Raw genomic sequence first — 19324 nt, forward strand, 5'->3', positions numbered from 1 at the left:
TTTCCATTCAAATGAATTTCCTTTTCAAGCAGAGGAAATGCGAGCCCTTGAAGCTGTACAACATCCAAGTTACGGATCCTCCAATCATAACGACTACCGCCGCAACACCCCAAGACTCCCCGAACGCAACGCTGGAAGGTGGCGCCAGTTTCAAGGATTGGGAAAACCTAGACTTCGAACAGTTGGAGAAAAGCTCCAGTTCGACGCTGCTCCGGCCACCGCCAATACTTGGATCACTGAAAGCCTTGGACGATCGATCGTACTTCGAGGGGATGCCAGTGCTGAGTAGTGAGATGCGAAAGAAATCCGACAAGGGATCGGGTCCGCAGGGTGAAGGTAAGCCGCCGGGTGACCGGATGCAGCAGTCCAGTGAGGGATCCCGTAAGACGGAAACGTCGCGAAAGCCGAGTCTCAAGTACAGGAAGGATGCCCCGAGAGAAGGTGAAGTCCTCAACAACGGTAAATGCGTTTCACGCAGTGGAGGTATGGTTATAGTAGATAGTCGAAGAAATTGTTCAACACATAATCCAATTTTTCCAGGAGTCACACCATTGGATGCACGCAAAATTGATCCACTGTCTCAGAAGAGCAACAGAATACAAAACGATACCCAAAGAGATAGACGGAACTCGTCTAGGCGAAGTTCCGTGCGGCGATCGTCGTCCATCAAGATCGACAGCGGCCCAGGAAGCATTGCCAGCAACATTAGTGCGCCGTCGTACAAGTACATCTACAACGACAAGAACAAATACTACATCGATAGGAAGAGTTCACTCCGGTTGAGCGACATCAAATCTCCGAACAACGTTCGGCGGATGTCGTCCATAGAGCATCCCTACCACAAACATTCCAGGATGAGCGTACACAACTTGGAATTGCGAAAGATTCAGGAAGAGCTTACGAAGAACAAGCTGAACAACGCTTCGGTGACGTCCGTACTTGATGCAGACGTTCTGCCGGATGCACTGAACGCGCGCATGAAGAAGAAATCCAAAGGCCGCCTGAAGCAGTTCTTCCGCTATGTGACTCCCAAGAACTTTGTCGAGGAACGTGATATGTACACGTTGTATGTGTTTCCGGAGGATAACAGGTATTTTCGATTCTACTTCATTCAAATGCAGAGCTTTCACAACGGACAACGCATTTTTCCAGATTCCGTCACGTTTGCAGTTGGTTCGTCAATCAGAAATGGTTCGACAATGTGATATTGCTGTTTATAGCGCTAAATTGTATAACACTGGCCATGGAGAGACCCAATATCCCGCCCACGTGCACCGAAAGGTACTTCCTGGCGACAGCAAACTATGTTTTCACAGTGGTGTTTGCGGTTGAAATGTTTATCAAGGTAAGTTATATTGCATATACACAAAAGCTGTTTACAATAAAACTACTATTACTACATAGGGAAGTGGAACCATCTCGGCAGGGGTCCTATTTTGGGCACGTTTCTGCTATAACTCAGCCAAATCTGAACCAATTGGCACAATTTTTGGAACGCGATGAGATACGTATCTAGCGTAGATAGTATCTAGCCGTGTATAACTGACTGAGTTATAGCGAAGAGTGCCCAAAATACCGGCCGCTGCCCAAGTGGTTGGCTACCCTAGTAACATGCGTAGGATTCCGTTTGGCTATCTCGAAGAATTCATGTTTGTAAGGATTCCTCAAAGAGCTTCTTTAGGGATTCCTTTACGTAGTCATAATCTCATGGAATTCATCTATGGGTCATTCCGCGCCAAGTGACCGACCGCTTGCAATCGACCATCACAGATTTGAACCAAATTTGGCTGAAACCAGAGAGTAAAAAAAATCGAAGATTAAAAGTGAAGATTGACATTCTCATTTTTTCATTCGTGTTTGGCCACATTCATTGTCAGCTGAATGTCTCTCTTTTTTCATTCAATTCTCTGTCACGAATATTTTTTCGCACGTCGTAGAATGTCCAATTTCTGTTAACAGGCGCGAAATCCGACTTAATGAACCAATAGAGAACATAATCAATATTCTAATTAACTACTATACACAAGTTTTGAGGTGATTGGAAGTATAATCTGGAGTTACGGTCCAGTTTTATTTCTCAGTGAAAATGGTCAGTGACAGTAAAATGAATGAATAGGTGAAAAAATTCATTCACCAAAATGAATTTTATTTTGATCCCTCAGTTAAGAATTTTCAAAATTCACGTTGAATTTCACTCATTGAAAATGAAAATTTTAAACTCTGGCTGAAACATTTGTTTAGATGGAAAAAGAAAAAATCCAAATTTTGTTGCCGATCGGATCACCCCTCGGCCCGTGGTAGCACCCCTCGTTTAGGCCGATATGAAAATTATCCTCTCTTTCTTTTATTTTTATCATTGAAGCGATTGCATATACACATGTTCGACCTTTGGCTTTTTTAAAGAAAATCGTTCAGGGAATCGAGAAAAAATATTATTTTTTTGATACAGTGTTGCCAGATATCATATTTTTCAATTTTAAAACTAAAAATCGATTTTTCTCAAAATACGTATATTTTGATTTAAAAAATTTTTGATTCCATCGTGTTTATCAGACGTTTTTCGATCGAAAAAGCTTAACTCCCCAAGGTAATTTGCGTCGTTCCTGAGATATAGCGTTTTTAAGAAAAAATATTCATTTTTTTCCATATAAAGTATCATATAAAATCAGGTGCAGTTTATAAATTTCGCAAAAAAAAAATTGTTCGATGCCACATAAAGACGTTTTGTGTTGATTAGAACAATATCAAGAATAATATGGATTATAAAAATGTGACAGTGTTGCCAGTTTACCTTTTTTTATTATACCATGAAATCTAACCTTCAAGTGTTTGACAATGTACAGGTTATTCTGAAAAATCGCACCATGTGTGTTTTGCAAGATGTGTGAGCAAGATAAAAACAATACACATCTTCTCTAACGACCCTGTTGTTGACCTTTTCTTAGACAAACAGACGTAACACCTAGAATAATTTTCGTGAAAATCCATCGCCTAGTTCACACTACCATCACCTGGTGGAAATGTTTCACGATACACTGCATTATGCAATATCGTCAACAGAAGGCACTAGTGTGAAACGTCAAACGCTTAGAAAAACGATGCGCGCACCTCTGGTTGTGAAAGCTACAACTATAAAGGTTTAAAAAAATCGTTAAAACCGTGGTCGATGGAAATTTCGCCAATGTTACGTCTGTTTGTCTGTGTTTTCTTGTTTATGGTCCTATCTGACAAAATTCCATGATAATTGACAGTTATTGTTAGTTTGATAGTTAGCAATAAAAAAATGGTTTATTGGAGAAGATGAGGATAAATTGTTAAAATATTGTGAAATTCATTTCAATTGTCATTTTATTCATTTCAACGATGTTGTAGATGGAAGTGTTACCACACATGTCATTTTTATTGTAAACATCTAATTTACACGGTGTTCAATAAGTTCGGATACACAGTTAAATTGAATTTATTTCCCATCTGTAATTCAGTTTTGCAAAGTAAATGTATTAATTGAAAGCTCACATAATACTGATCAAATACAGTATATGTTTTGAAATAAACTGTCCTTTATCCTTTTGTAATAATTGCAAATGTGTCTCAAGTTCCTTTTGGCCGGCACGCACGTCTGTCATTGGTATTTCGTCTAGCTTTTATTGAGTAATGGCGTTAAGTTGAATCAAATTAGGTTGTTGTCCTCAGCATTAGTGGTAGCAACTATGGCCATACGAAATAATCTATAAGATTCAGATTGGGTGAAATACGGTCTCATTTTATTTTGATCTTTAAAATTTCTAAAATTGCCGCTGTACCTGGTTTAATGATTTTTGTTTTGTCAAAAAGCAAGGCTGCGTTATATCTTAGTTTAATCCATAGTTATCTTTTCCAAAACTTGATTATATCCCTATTGTGGCAAATTTGAACCAAAATTGGCTTTATATAATGTTTTTATGCCATTTTCATAGATTTAAGCACATTTTGACTAAACTTGCAAATTTATCACCATATCATCACTGAAATAGCAGTGTAAAGGTTTTGTCTATTAATTTAGTTATTTTAATATAGTATAGTGAGATATAAACTCAAAAGTCAACGTTTTAGACTTCTGTAGCTTAAGCAACTTATCGAAAATTATTCCAGCGTGCCGGAGCTAACAAACTTTAGATACATCTAAGGCTTATAAAAAAAAAGTAGAAAAAACTTTATTCAAAACCATATGCTATATTTGATCAGTGTTATATGACCTTTCAATAAATACATTTACTTTGAAAATCTGAATTACAGATATGAAATTAATTGAAGTTATATGGTGTATCCGAACTTATTGAACACCCTGTACACGAAAGCTTTCGTAAATAGATAACATCAAATAAAAATAAATGATTTCTGTTTTTTTATACATATCGAGCACATTTGGCAACACTGCATGAGTATGAGCATAGATGGCAACACAATTCATGATTGCTACTCCATGGTTAATCGCAACGAACGATTGTCGCTTTAGTTTGTGTGTTTGCTTGTCAGCGACGACAGCAGCCACTTCGATCACTCACCAGCATTCTTCACCATTCGCAATTCATTCATTCGCTTGCGATCAAAACTGCGACGAACGGCAACGAATATCCATGTCAAGCAACTTGCGCATGGCTACCCACTGGTGATGGGGTTGCGTGCTTGATCACGACAATCCGTTTGCTGCATCTTTCTCGATTCGATTCAGCAAAGAGGAGTGAATATGAATGGAGTGAGGCGAATATACCGATCCTTAATATGATACGATACATTGTAGATCTGGGAGTCACCTATAATTGATCGAACAATCGATTTGATTTATCGGAATTAACCTGCGCGTACAACCGATCACTTTTCCATGCAAAATAAGCCTAAGAAAAGTAGTTATAACCTCTCTAGGGAGCAAACGCCACTAATCCATTTCACTTAGAAATTTTAGTTCATTCTTCGCCACGAAGAACAAACAAAAACTCATACCATATGCAATCACATCAATAGACAACACAACACTCAACACTGTTCTTCTCGTCTCTGTCCGGGACAATAAAGGACTTGATCTATTATTCTGCGATCCCCTCATAGGGGTGATGCATTCACAGTAAGAATAAACGCAATGCTAAGCATCCCCGCACCTATTGTTTGCGTTTCCGCGAAATCATAGCATACTTGGCAACACTGCCGTAAAAATCAATCCAAAGATATTTTTACAGGGATTTTTATAAGGAGTTGAACCTTCGAATATAAAATGAAAATACTGAAGTCTGAGCTACCAGTTGCGCGACGATACGTAGTATCTAATATTATTTTATTCCATAGGATATCATACTTCATATTTTATCATATTCCATATTTTTAGGTTCACCTTCTGAAATTAGCTGTGGGTCATTGAATGTAGTTATATCGAAATGACATTTTCAGCACTGCTGCTTATAAATACACTCATCAAATGTTTTCTTGAATATATTTTACGTCGATGTTGCCAAATGTACTAAAACTGAATAAAAAAAATACTTTTGGCTGGTTAATTAGATTTCATTCTAAAGTTCTAGTAAAATTAAGATTTCTACAATAAATATTACATATTTGGCAGCACTTTCGTTCAGATAATGTTAAAATATATGAAATTTGTTTAGAATTCATGATCTCAATAGATACATTTTTTTAGTTCTACAGGTTATGCTAGTCCATTACGATAGACTCATAATTGATGAACTGGCAACACTGTCACATTTTTTTAATCCTTATTATACTTGATATTGTTCAAATCAACACAAAGCGTCTTTATATGGCATCAAACAATGTTTTTTTTTTGCGAAATTTACAAACTGCACCTGATTTTATATGAACTTTATATGGAAAAAAATTAATATTTTTTCTTTAAAACGCTATACATATCTCAGGAACGACGCAAATTACCTTGGGGAGTTAAGCTTTTTCGATCGAAAAACGTCTGATAAACACGATGGAATCAAATTTTTTTAAATCAAAATATGTTTATTTTGAGACAAATCGATTTTTAGTTTTAAAATTGAAAATTATGATATCTGGCACCACTGTATCAAAAAAATAATATTTTTTCTGGATTCCTAGAACGATTTCCTTTAAAAAAGCCAAAGGTCGAAAATGTGTATATGCAATCGTTTCAATGATAAAAATAATATAAGGAGAGGATAATTTTCATATCGGCCAAAACGAGGGGTGCTGCCACGGGCCGAGGGGTGATCCGATCGGCACCAAAATTTGGATTTTTTCTTTTTCCATCTAAACAAATGTTTCAGCCAAATTTGGTTCAAATCCGTGATGGTCGATTGCAAGTTTTCACATTTTCTCGGTCACTTCATATGGAATGACCCCTATGTAATCTCTCGAAAGATACTTTAAGTACCTTCACGGATTCTTCCAAGAAAGTTTATAGGTTACCGCTAGATAGTCTTTTACGTCATTGTCATCTCTGAGAATACGTTGTTTTTTTTTGTGATTTCTTAAGACGTTTTTACTGTTATTCCCTCAGGAGTTCCACCGAATTTAAATCACAAATTTCTTCCAAGATTTACATATCCAGAATTTTTTTTTTTTGATTCCATTAGAGTTCCTTCAAAAAAATCTTGGTAATCTTGTCGGATCATTCTATGAAATCTATAATTATTTCCACTAAAAGTTCTTTCTAGATTCCTCCTAAGGTTCATCCAAACGAGTTCCTTTCCACCAGGAATTCCGTCACGAGTTTCTTCTGACATCCCTCCAGGGAAACTTCGCGGCTTCCTTTTGGAGTTTCTGGAATGGTTGTTTGGGGGTTCCGTTTAAAATTTCTTCAGGAATTTCTGAAATTCCTATTTGAGTTTCTATGGGTATTCGCTTAAGAGTTCCACCAGGAATTGAAAATGCTTAAGGAATTCTTTCTAGAGTTTATTCAAGAGATCCAGATTCTATGATTCCTCCAAAAGGAATCCCTTCAGAAGTTCTTCCTGGGAGTATTCCAAGAAAAAATCTGAAATTCCATCAGGAGTTCCTTCTGAGAGTCTTCAAAAAGTTCCTTAAGGCATTATTTCAAGAAATTCTGTTAAAAGTCACCCAAGAATGTCTGCAGGATCTCCTTCTGGGATTCCTCCAGAAGTTTCTTCTGGGATTCCATGGATCCCAGGAGTTCTTTAGGAAATTTCTGCAAGAATTGTTTCTAGAATTCATCCATGACTTCGATCTTGGATTCTTCCGAAAATTCTAGATTATCGCCAGAATTATCTTTGGAATTATTTCAGGATTTCCAGCAACGATTCTACCAAGAGTTTTTGGAACCTTTGTTTCTGAAAATATAACAGGAATCCTTCTGGAAATCTTCCAGATCATCCAGGAGTTACTTTTGCAAATCCTTCCAAAGATCTTTCTAAAAATTCTTCTGAAGTTCCAACTAGGAACCCTCTTGGAGTTGCTTCTAGAAATCGGCCAGCAGTTTTTTTTTTTACCATCCGGATCCCTTGCAAACACCAGCTTTGCAGGGTTGTTGACCGGCATCCTCACAACATGCCTCGCCCATCGTATCTTTCAAGCTTTTGTCATCTTCCGGATGCTAGGTTCGCCGTAGAGTGCAGCAAGCTCGTGCTTCATTCTTCGCCACCACACACTGTTAGACATAAATGTACGATTTCGTATCAAATTGAAGTTGTCTTAGGTCTAGCTAGGGTGGAAATTGTTTGAAGCCTTTTTAATAAAATAAAATTATAAAATTTGGCCAAACTTGTCTCTTTGAGGGCCTTTCGTGTCTACAGCAACGGTCTATCACACGAATGGTTTTGGATTGAAATCATATTTCAACGTGTACAATCCAACAAAAATAATCCAGCTGAAATCCCCTGGGAACACCATCGTAGCCTTCCTTTGTGAGATACATCCAGATGTTCTTTCTGAAATTCTCCTTCAACGAATGAGTGTAATCAGTTTCGTACCTTTTAATTCCGCCCTAATTGTTTATCCTTTGACACTGAGGAAGATTACAAGTGGTAGTCGAAATACGCGTATCTGCCAAAGGATAAGCAATTAGGGCGGAATTAAAAGGTACGAAACTGATTACACTCATTCGAAGAGGGTATTCTGCTTAGAGGGTTTGAAAAGTCGGTACAAGTTCTCCTTAAAGTTTATACGGGGATTCTCTTAGGAGTTCCACCAGGAATTAAAATTTCATAAGGAATTTATTCTAGAGTTTATCCAAGAGATTAAGATTCTCAGATGTCTCAAGGATTCCTTTTGGATTCCCCCCAGTAGTTCTTCCTGGAACTCTTAAAAAAATCTGGAATTTCATCAGAAGTTCCTTTTGTAAGTATTCAAAGAGTTCCTTGAGGTATTAATACAGAAAATTCTTCTAAAGGTCGTCCAAGATTTTTTTTTTCAATAGATTCTTTTAGATTACCTCCAGGAATTTCTTCTGGAATTCCTGCAAGAGTTTCCTCTGGGATTCCAAGCAGGAGTTTTTTTTAGTGGATCCTCCAAGAATTACCTCGGAATTCATCTTTAGGTTCGTTCTTGATTCCTCCGAGAGCATTTGCTAGATTACCGTTAGAATGGTAGTTGAAATTACTTCAGGATTTCCTACCAGAATTCTTCCGAGAGTTTCTTTTTGGAATCCCTGATCATCCTCCAGAAGTTCTTTCTGGGAATCTACCAGGATTGTGCAAATCTTTCAGAAGTTCCTGCTGGAAATCTTCCGGAGTTCTTTTCGGGAATGCTTTAATATTTCCTACTGGAATTCTTCAGAAGTTTCTTTTGGAAAACTTCTATGAGTTCTTTTTAGGAATCCTCCAGATTTTTCATTTGGGTTACCTCCGAGAGTTTTTACGGAGATTCCTTCAGGAGTTCCACCAGGAATTGAGTACCTCAATAATTTCAAGAGATCCTCTTGGAACGCTTCCACGAGTTTCTTCTGAGATTAACCCAGGTGTTCCTTCTGTTTTTTTACTTCTTCGTTTATTTGGAAGGCTTAAACTAACTTCTGAAATTTCTCCACTAGTGCTGTCTGAGTTTTTTCAAAAATTCCAACAAGGCTGCATCCATTTATAACGCAACGGCATTTTTTGACCCCTGCCTTCTTTCCCCTACGTAACGCTTTTTTGCATGAAAACCCTATTTTTTGTATGAGCCGTAACGCTCGACCGTACTCCCTCCTCTCAATAGAACATTACGTAGTTTGTGGACGGCGACCAAGAATTTTTTTCAAGATTTTTTTTCTGAGATCTCTTTTGGAGTTCCACCAGAGGCTTTTACTGGGATTCCTGCAATAGATTTTCTGTGATTGCAATAGGAGTTTCTTTCGGCATTCTTTAAAAAAAAAATTCAGGCATTATTCCATAAAGTCTTTCTGAAATTCGTCAAGGAATTTCGCCACGAGCTTCTTCTGGGATTTCTCCATCAGTTTTTTTTTATTCATGCAGGAATTCATTAAGAATTAGGGTTCCTCCAAAGGCTACAGGTAGATTTCCACTAGAATAATATACCTGCTGGAATTGTTCCAAGAATTCCTTCAGGAAATCCGTGAAGAGATCTTTCTGCGAATCCTCCAGGAGTTTCTTCTGGAAATCTTCCAGGAGTTGCTACTGAAAATCCTCCAGAAGATCCTTTTAAGATTTCTTAAAAAAAAAATCATCTAGAAGCTTTCTTGGAATTTCTCTAGGAAATCTTTTATGAGTTCCTTCTGGGAATCCTTCAGGAATTCCTTCTGAAAATCGTTCAGGAGTTTCTTGTTGGAATTTTTCGGTTCCTTCTTGGAAATTCTAGGAGTTCTTTCTAGAAATCCTCCAGAAGTTTTTTATAGTAATCCTCCAGGATTTCGTTTTGGGATCTCTCCAGATGTTTCTTCTGGAGTTCATCATGGGAATCTTCCTTCTAGGTGGGACTTATTTTCTAGGAATCCTACAGGAGCTTTTTCTTGAAATCATCCAGAATTTTCTTCTAGAAATTCTCCGGGAGTCCCTTGTTGAGTTGCTTCTGGGGACCTTCCTGGAATTTCTTGGGGGACTCCGTCAAAAGTTTCTTTGTAAATTTCTAGAAGGAATTTTCGGAGGAATCTGACTAAATTTCTATAGGAAGCACTGAAAAAACATTTAAAAAATCCTGGAGAAATTCTTCAAAATATTTCCCTGAAAATCTTTCAGAAGTACCAACTGGGAGTCCTCATGGAGTTTCTTTTATATATCTGTGCTTAAAGGATTTCTTAACTACATTCTTCAGGAGTTCCTTTTGGGAAACTTCAAGGAGCTCTCTCTAGGAATCATTCTGGTATTTTTATGGAGATACTTTCTGGAGTTCCAGTACCTTTAAGTTAAAATACCTCTCGTTATCCATTACCCCGTTTATCCCCAGGTGGAAATCAGTTCACCTGTTGCCTTTTTTTATCAGTCTTCATAATTCTTGGTAGATTGTTCTTACAGAACATTGGTGATCGAATTAGTCATCACAGACTACTTTCTATTATATTCATCGCTTTTTTTCTGGCGCCAACACTTGAAAATGTGAACAATGATTGTAGAGTCAACGGGTGTAGTAGAAACCTTGACGACCTGACTAAAGTCAGGCCTTGACTTCAGAGTATCGTAGATGGACAACTGATCTCGTGCTCCTTGCCTCCTGCGGAACGAAAATCGGGGCATTCTGCCCACTTTTTAAAAGACACTACACCGTCTTCAACCAGAGGTTGTACAGACTGAACAATCACTAACACTAACACTCCAGAATGCATTCTACAAAGCGTCCTACGTATCTTTAGCCGTCCGTTTATATTTAGCTTTGTCGAGTTAGTTCTCTACTAATCGGTGGGTGGTCCTGGCCATGTGCTCGTTGAGTTTCTTAATCTCCGTTCTAACAGCAACTGTGTCATCCGGGAGATCCCTCGCGTTCTCCTGTCTTCTTTGACAAGTACGAATAGTTCTTAGCCTCCATCTCTCTCTTCTTGGCGTAACGTCCTCATTGGGACAAAGCCTGCTTCTCAGCTTAGTGTTCTATGAGCACTTCCACAGTTATTAACTGAGAGCTTCCCCTGCCAATGACCATTTTGCATGCGTATATCGTGTGGCAGGCACGAAGATACTCTATGCCCAAGGAAGTCAACGAAATTTCCTTTACGAAAAGATCCTGGACCGACCGGGAATCGAACCCGTCACCCTCAGCATCTTAGCCTCCATCTGAACCTGATTTAAGAATTTCCAGTTTCCAAAATTGATTCCTTTTCATTTTCTGCAACCGAAACAATATACTTTGTTCATGTAACCAAATAATATGAAATCCAGTATCTACTCTCGAGTCGAAAATTTACGGAAGGACGTTTCTCAAGTCGTTCTCAAGGTCGTTTCGGAGCAAAGAAAACGCGTGACAGTTTCGAAAACGCAGCCGCTCGCGCGCACAGTCTGCCACGATCTCTCGCACATATGTCGAACATTTGCTTCTACTTTCGCAATGATTCCTTTTCAATTCTTTTGGTGTTTTCTGATATGCAAATAAAGTATACCTTTCTACTGAGGCGAAACAAGTTCCATTAAAACGATTAGTTTACGAGTTATTGGGAAGCAAATGCAATTCAACGGTTGGGTTAACGGTTAACAAGCACCCGTCAAATTACGTTCTCTCAACAGCTCGGAACAAACCTTTCAAATTGAACTTTATCCTTTTCTTCAAAGAGTTCCTTCTGACTATCTAACAAGGATTCCTTCTGAAATTCGTCCAGGAGTATCTCCAGTTCCTTCTGGGAATGCTGCAGGAGTTCTTTCTTGGTGTTCTCTCTGAAACGCTTCCAGGAGTTGCCGCTGAAAATCCTTCAATAGATCCTTCGGAATGTTCATCTCGAAACCATCATAGAGTTCTTTCTGGAAATCCTCTAGGAATTCCTTTAGAGATTTTTGCAGAAGTTCCTTATGAAAGGATCTTCCAGGAGCTATTTTTGAGAATCCTCCGGGAGCTCCTTGTGAGAATCTTCTAGGAGTTCCCTCTTGAAACCTTTTTGGAGTTTCTCCTGGAAATTTTCCAGGACATCTTTTCGGTCACGAAAAACAATGAAATCGCTAAAAATAATGGAATGAATCTGCGGACCTTGTTTTACTAATTTTGTGATTGACTTGTTTCAACGCATTCTTACGATCGAGTGTTTAAGATAATTTTGAAGGCTTAACTTATAGAATAACTGATCATTTTCAGGTTGTCGCAACCGGGATGTTCTACGGTCGAGATGCTTATTTCACTTCCGGGTGGAACATTATGGACGGCTCGTTGGTAATCATATCTATCATCGACCTGCTGATGTCCTTGATCAGTGAGTCGAGTCCGCGGATTTTCGGAATATTGAGGGTAATATTGTAGAATATGTTTAACAAACAAGCAAATTCACTATATTTCACGTAATAAAACTAGGTATTTCGGCTGTTACGATCGCTAAGACCTTTGAGGGTCATCAACAGAGCACCAGGACTTAAATTGGTCGTTCAAACGCTGCTGTCGTCCTTGAGACCAATCGGAAACATTGTTCTCATTTGCTGCACATTCTTCATCATCTTTGGAATCTTAGGAGTTCAGGTAATATATCTTTGAATTACTAAATTCTATGTGATGATCCAACTTACACGATTTTCCAGCTATTTAAGGGAACGTTCTACTACTGCGAAGGCGAGAACATCAAGGGCGTCAAGAACAAAACCGAATGTCTGTCAATCGAGGGTAACGTTTGGGTCAACCGCAAGTACAACTTTGACGACCTGGGCAAAGCGTTGATGTCGCTGTTTGTGCTATCCTCGAGGGATGGGTGGGTGAACATCATGTACACCGGACTGGATGCCGTCGGTGTTGATCAACAGGTAATACAGGGACCGTGGACTTCACCATTCTTGGACCACAATCAATATCAATATATTTTCAGCCGGTTGTAAACTACAACGAGTGGCGCTTGCTGTACTTCATAGCATTTATCCTTCTGGTGGGATTCTTTGTGCTAAACATGTTCGTGGGAGTTGTGGTCGAAAATTTCCATCGCTGCCGCGAAGAACAAGAGAAGGAGGAGAAAATTCGGCGTGCTGCTAAGCGGGCGTTGCAAATGGAGAAGAAACGGCGACGTATGTATTAGATGATTCCAGTATAACTATTTTACTCGCTCTTCAGGCAAAGCAAACAAATTGACTGGACATCATGAAAGTCTCGCCTCGATTTCAAGCCTAATATCTTTAAACCTCTTCCACAGGAATGCACGAACCACCGTACTACACCAACTATTCACCGCTGCGGATGTTCGTCCACAACGTGGTAACATCCAAGTACTTCGACCTGGCCATTGCCGCCGTCATAGGGTTGAACGTTGTGACGATGGCCATGGAGTACTACATGATGCCACGGGCGTTGGAGTATGCGCTGAAAATCTTCAACTACTTCTTCACGGCTGTGTTCATCCTGGAGGCCATCATGAAGCTGGTTGCGCTGGGCTTGAAAATCTACATGAAGGACAAATGGAACCAGCTGGATGTGGCCATTGTGATTCTGTCGATAGTGGGCATCGTACTGGAGGAGCTCGAGACCAATATCATCCCGATCAATCCGACCATCATACGGGTCATGCGGGTGCTCCGGATAGCCCGTGTTCTGAAACTGCTCAAAATGGCCAAAGGCATAAGAGCCCTGCTGGATACGGTGATGCAGGCGTTACCACAGGTACTTCAAAGTATTCGTTTTTTTTTCTTAGCATTGTTAATGCTTGCAGTACATTGGAGATGTACTACAAGCATTGAAGCGATCAGGCCTACTGTGTGGCGTTCTTAGTTCCACAATAAAGATATTTATTGAATTTTATAATCCTTTTGTCTTGTTTCAGGTCGGTAATCTAGGACTATTGTTCTTCCTGCTGTTCTTCATATTTGCGGCCTTGGGCGTCGAGCTGTTCGGTAGGCTGGAATGCTCCGAGGAGGTACCATGCCAGGGATTGGGCGAGCATGCCCACTTTGCCAACTTCGGTATGGCCTTTCTTACGCTGTTCCGAGTGGCAACTGGTGACAACTGGAATGGCATCATGAAGGACACCCTTCGGGACGACTGTGATGATGCGGCCGATTGTGTTAAGAATTGTTGTGTTAGCACTATCATAGCACCGATATTTTTCGTTATATTTGTACTGATGGCTCAGTTTGTATTGGTTAACGTGGTGGTTGCAGTTCTTATGAAGCATCTTGAAGAAAGTCACAAACAGATGGAAGATGAGTTAGATATTGAAACAGAGCTGGAAAGGGAATTCGAACGTGAACAAGAATTTGAGGAGGAACAAGCATTATGTATGCAACTTAATGACGACCAAAAGCAATTGCAAAAACGGCCTCTCACTAAAGTGTCTTCTTTGCCATCTAACTTTACTTATAGCACTCCAGTAGCGGAGAAAAAATTGAATATTCATCGACGGCAAACCATTCAGTATATTAATCAAAATCTCAATGTACCACATTCTTATACAAACAGCAATTCGTATGACGAAACTGCTGAAAACGACATCCCCAATGAAGAAGACGAGTCTTTCAATTCGGTTAACGAAAGCTCCAGTACAAAAAATACCAACAAGAAAATCCACATCAACAAATCCTTCTTCAGTAAAAATAACGAAGACAAGCGAGCTTCACTGGACGAATTCAGCAAACCGCACAAAACGGTTGAAGAATCGGGAAAACCCGATAAGACCAGTTCAACAAAGTCTGCCAACAAATGGAAGGACAATCAATCCGAACAACCCTCGAAAGAGTCCTGTTCGGCAAACATTTCGTCCAACAAATCATTAGCCAAAAGCAACAAACCTGACTACCGTCAATTAAGTCTTGATCAGGACGCCAAGCACGATAATGTTACAATCGCTCCCAACAGCAGTTCTTCTAATTTCTCCACAGCTCCCTCTAATGCCCTCAACAACCTAGGTGGGGGCAAATCTTCCTTCCTGTCCGTGCCGAAACTGCAACCCAAAAGTCGATCCGGGAGTACGAAGCAACTGTTCAAACAGGTAGCCCTGGACGAAGATAACGAAACGAACGAGAGCTCGCTACTGCTGCCCTCGGTTTCGAATGCACCCGGTACGAGTGGAGACCACTCGTACGATCTGTTGAAGGTGCAAGACGAAGGGTACGATGCGGTACGGAAGTCCGAATCCTGTGAGATTCTGAGGATTATTTCCGAGAGACGAAAGTTGTAATTGGACGGGTTGGAAACGGTCGACCCGATTGGGAATGTTGTGAGTTAAGAGCATTTAGGGTGTTTAGGATACTAGGTTTAGAGAGGTAGATAGACACCATTAAAGCACCACAGAAGTTGTATTTTGGTGATATTACAGTGTAAAGTATAGCGTAATTATAATGGAAAACGACATGTGTTCCATTGGAAAAGGAAACACAGAAGTTTTCCCCCAACAAACTTCTACTGGTTTCGAAAAATTAGTTCGAGAGAATATGGTAACTGTCTTGTTTCAGGATTGACTGTTTTAATTCATAGGGCGAGTCAATGAAAAACTACATATATGTATACACAGAATGGGACAGAGACTACTTTATTCTAACGTACCGCATCAAATTCATCGTTCTGCACTATTGGTTTCTAACTTTGTCAGAAAAGTGAATAGCACTCTAGATACCCCATTTGCTGTAACTCCATTTGCCTACTCTGATGTTGTGCCTCTTTTCAAATGGGCGGAGTTATGCCAAATGGCGTTATCCCAAATAGAGTAGAGTCGTAAATATCACTCACGAAGCATGCTTCGATCTTGAATCATTTCAACATTTTAACAGGCTTTTGCTTACTTCAAAGTTGCAGAATCGTTCAAGTTTCTCGTGTTCGCGGTAGTACTGCTTCCACCATTCAATCAGCTCAAGTCCATCCGACATGATACACCAATTGTTATCTCTGCATGTTTGGGTACACCGAACGCATTGTACTTGTTGCTGGCCCATAGTAATGCCCGCTTGTTTTAGATCTCCTGAGTTCTTGTCATAGATAACTGTTTCTTTTTTTAGCCATATTGTAACTGTCTGCATGCTCGTATTCGCTTCTCTTTTTTTCTCCTAGTTGATAACCATTTGATCACTTGCGGCGCTCGTATCGTTTTTTTTTTTTCTTGTTTTGTTTACTCACGTCTTCAATCTAGTGCACGTTTGGCCCTTAACCAGCATTATTAGCACTGGGCAGTTATGCTTGATATTTTCATTATTATTTCTTCATTATGGATGTTTTCAGTCGAACACAGTAATCATAAGTAATTTGATTGCCTGTGTTTTTCTGCAGTGTACTTCTTTTTCTTCTTCTTAGCGTAACGTTTCACAGATCCTGCTTCTCAGTTAAGTGTTCTATTTATGAGCATTTTCACAGTTATTAGCTACGAGCTTGCATTACCAATTACATTTTTCGTCTTAGTATATCATGTGCTATCAGGTACGAAGATACTCTAAATCCAAGGAAGTCAAGGAGATTGAAAAGTACGAAACGTTGTGTATTCATTTGGTAAAGTTATCTACAAATAAGTACAGGTGTACCTCGATTTAGTGGACCCTCGATTTTATGTACCTACATTTTTAATGGTCAAATTTTCAATACCAAATCAGTTTAAAATTTGCAGTTTGTGTTATAATGACTTATAATACAGGGGTTTTCAGCCCTTTGACACGCGGAGCACTTCATAGCAATAAATTGTTTTGTGGTTCACTCATGACATTCTTAGTTTTATATATCTAGTTTAAGCTCATACTTCTCTTTATGACTTCGTTTGTTTTTTTATAAAAATCTCTCGCTTTGTCCATGATCACGATGAGCGAAGTACATGGGAATGGGGTGATTCTCTTGCGATATTTTTACAGCCTTAGCAGTTATAACATTTTGGCGGATGCAAGCAAACTGCCCATTCGCCAGACTTTTCCTCAAAGCGTTCAACAAACTTCCTCACCAAGAACTGTAATATATTCTAGATATTTTTGGTAGATGGTATACTACCTTGGCGTGCACTTAGCTGGTTGAATCCCAAAATTTGTAGCAAATTCTATAAAAAGGTCATTGTAATGCTTCGGAAGGTTACTGAGAAGATTATTTCCAGTGCTGTCATGGTAAAATCAGAGCTAATTAGTCAAAGTACCCCCAATGGCAGCGCCCCTTCACTGGTACATCCCCATGGATGAATTCCTGGAGGAATCTCTGAAGAGCCGCTTGAGCAATTCCTGAAGAAACTGCTGGAACAACTTCTGCGGTATTTCATGGAACAACGTTTGAATCCCTGCTGAAATTTCTGAAGTAATTCTAGGCATATTGAAGAAGTGTCTAAAGATGATCCTAAAAGTAACGCTGAAAAAATTTCAGCTGAAGGAATTGAAAAAAAATCTAAAGATAATTCTAAATAAATTCCTGCTTGAATTTCTGAAAAAAACAGGAAGATTTTAAGAATCCACAGATGGATATTCTGAAGAAACTCCAGGAGAAATACCTGAAGAAACACCTGGAAACCCCCGGTGAACAAAACCACTTGAGATATTTTTGGAAAAATATCCTGTAGAAATCCCATAATAGAAATCCTAAACATTTTTTAATGAATTCCTGGAGGAAACCATAGAGAAATTTTAAGAGGTACGCTTAAAGGAATTTCTAAGAAAATACATTCTGATGAAATCTATGTGTGAATTTCTGCAAGAATGTCTTCCAGCCTTTCCGTAAGAATCCTTACAAGAATCTCTGAAAGAATTTGTAGGAAATTTCTGAAGGAATGCTTGAAGGATTTTCTAAGACTTTTGGAGCAATTTCTGGAAGAGAAGTTGCTTGTATAGCAGGGGTTTTCAAATCGTGCACCGCGGTACACTTGGTACACCGAGAAGTTCTAACAAGTGCACCGCGACAGTTTAAAAGTTCTACCTTCACATCACTTGCGATAGATAACTTCACAAAAAAAAAGGACTTAAGAAGGAATCCGGCAAGATTCCTATCAGGCATTCGAAAATGGCAACATCATAAGATTTTTCTCAAGAATTTTATATGGATGTCCATAGAACGAAACATTCTACAAGGAATGTACTTTCAAACATTTTGCTTAAATGTCGAAAGAAATCCAACTTGTGGTTTTGCAGAGTCTACGCATCAGGGATCAATCAATGATTTCGTGAATATTTTTTCAGAAATATTAAAAAATTGTTAATGATTTCAATGAAATCTTCTTCCTATCTCATGAGTTGGCCAGAAAACCTGGATTAAAATATATTAAATTTTGCATCGATTTCTTCAGAAATCCAGAAATAGTATTAGTAGAACGTGTTTCAAATATAACAAAAGTAAACATACACAAATTGATGCAAGAGTTTGTCCAGGTTCTCGTTAGAAATCCTCTTAAAATATATCAGAAATGCTGCAAGAAATTCACTATGGGTGTGCACAAGATCATACTCGAAAATTTCCAGAAATATCCCCAGCAAGAATACATTTTACGAGCGAAGCTCCGAAAACTAATTAAAACAAAATGCAAGTCAGTGCTATGAAGCTTTATGTTACACTTATGTTATGATTATGATCACATCTGTGTGGGAAAGAATATTTTAAGGACAGCTTGTTTAACAAATTTAAAATTGTATTCTTTGACCTTAATGACCAGGTGCACCGCCGTAGAGAAAAATTTCAAAAAAGTGAACCACGAGCCAAAAGGTCTGAAAACCCCTGTTCTAAAGTATTTTTGGAGAAAACTCTTTAAAAAATATTCTGAGGAAAATTTGAAGGGCTTCTGCATTTCTGGTTCGCAATGTATCCGTGAATCATTATCTAAAAATAATCCATGAAGTATGTTTGAGAAAGTTCATGGAAGGGTTTCTACATAAATGCTTTGAAAAAATTATGGAGAAATCTCTATGAAAAAAAGTCGTAGATGAATTTCTGAAACAATTTATGCAAGATTTCTTGGATGGAATTCTTAAATTGTTTTTTTTTTTTAAGAAATCCATGCAAAATTTTGGGAAGCTATCCGTGCAAGAATTTCTTGAGAAGTTCTTGGGAGAAATTTCGGAAGAACATTCTAAAGTAATCCTGGATGATTTTTTAAAGTACATCTACGTGGAGTTTCCGAAGGAGACGCTGAAAGAATTTTTTCAAGAATCCATGGAAAAAATTTTCGATTTTTTTTCCCGAAAAAATAGGGTAAATCTCTGAAGGCTTTTCTAAGGAAATCCATGCAGGATATTTTACAGGGATCCTGCAGAACTCATACACAACTTTCTTACACAACTCTTTGTGAAACTTCTGGAGGAATCCCTAGTAGAATTTACGGAAAAATGTGAAGTTTCCGTGGGAATTTCTGATGAACTCATTGGAAAACATTACA

The 19324-nt window shown here is 38.8% G+C and overlaps 1 protein-coding gene across 11 annotated transcripts in view; it reads left to right on the top strand.

Annotated features, from left to right (window-relative positions):
- LOC109414162 (voltage-dependent T-type calcium channel subunit alpha-1G) overlaps window positions 1-18934 on the top strand; it is a 75171-nt gene extending 56237 nt beyond the window's left edge. For 7 of the 11 annotated variants that reach the window (XM_062858401.1, XM_062858409.1, XM_062858406.1 and 4 more), the window contains 9 exons: window positions 30-483; window positions 541-1090; window positions 1153-1345; window positions 12175-12324; window positions 12388-12549; window positions 12609-12827; window positions 12890-13082; window positions 13208-13671; window positions 13832-18934. In XM_062858401.1, coding sequence (XP_062714385.1) covers window positions 30-483; window positions 541-1090; window positions 1153-1345; window positions 12175-12324; window positions 12388-12549; window positions 12609-12827; window positions 12890-13082; window positions 13208-13671; window positions 13832-15184 — 3738 coding nt within the window. In that variant the 3' untranslated portion in view covers window positions 15185-18934. The remainder of the gene's footprint in view (window positions 1-29; window positions 484-540; window positions 1091-1152; window positions 1346-12174; window positions 12325-12387; window positions 12550-12608; window positions 12828-12889; window positions 13083-13207; window positions 13672-13831) is intronic. The other 4 variants (XM_062858402.1, XM_029852026.2, XM_062858404.1 and 1 more) reach the window with 1 other exon arrangement.
- The last annotated feature ends 390 nt before the right edge of the window (window positions 18935-19324 follow it).

Source organism: Aedes albopictus, chromosome 3 (genome assembly GCF_035046485.1).
Source record: "Aedes albopictus strain Foshan chromosome 3, AalbF5, whole genome shotgun sequence".
Taxonomy (NCBI): Eukaryota; Metazoa; Arthropoda; class Insecta; order Diptera; family Culicidae; genus Aedes; species Aedes albopictus.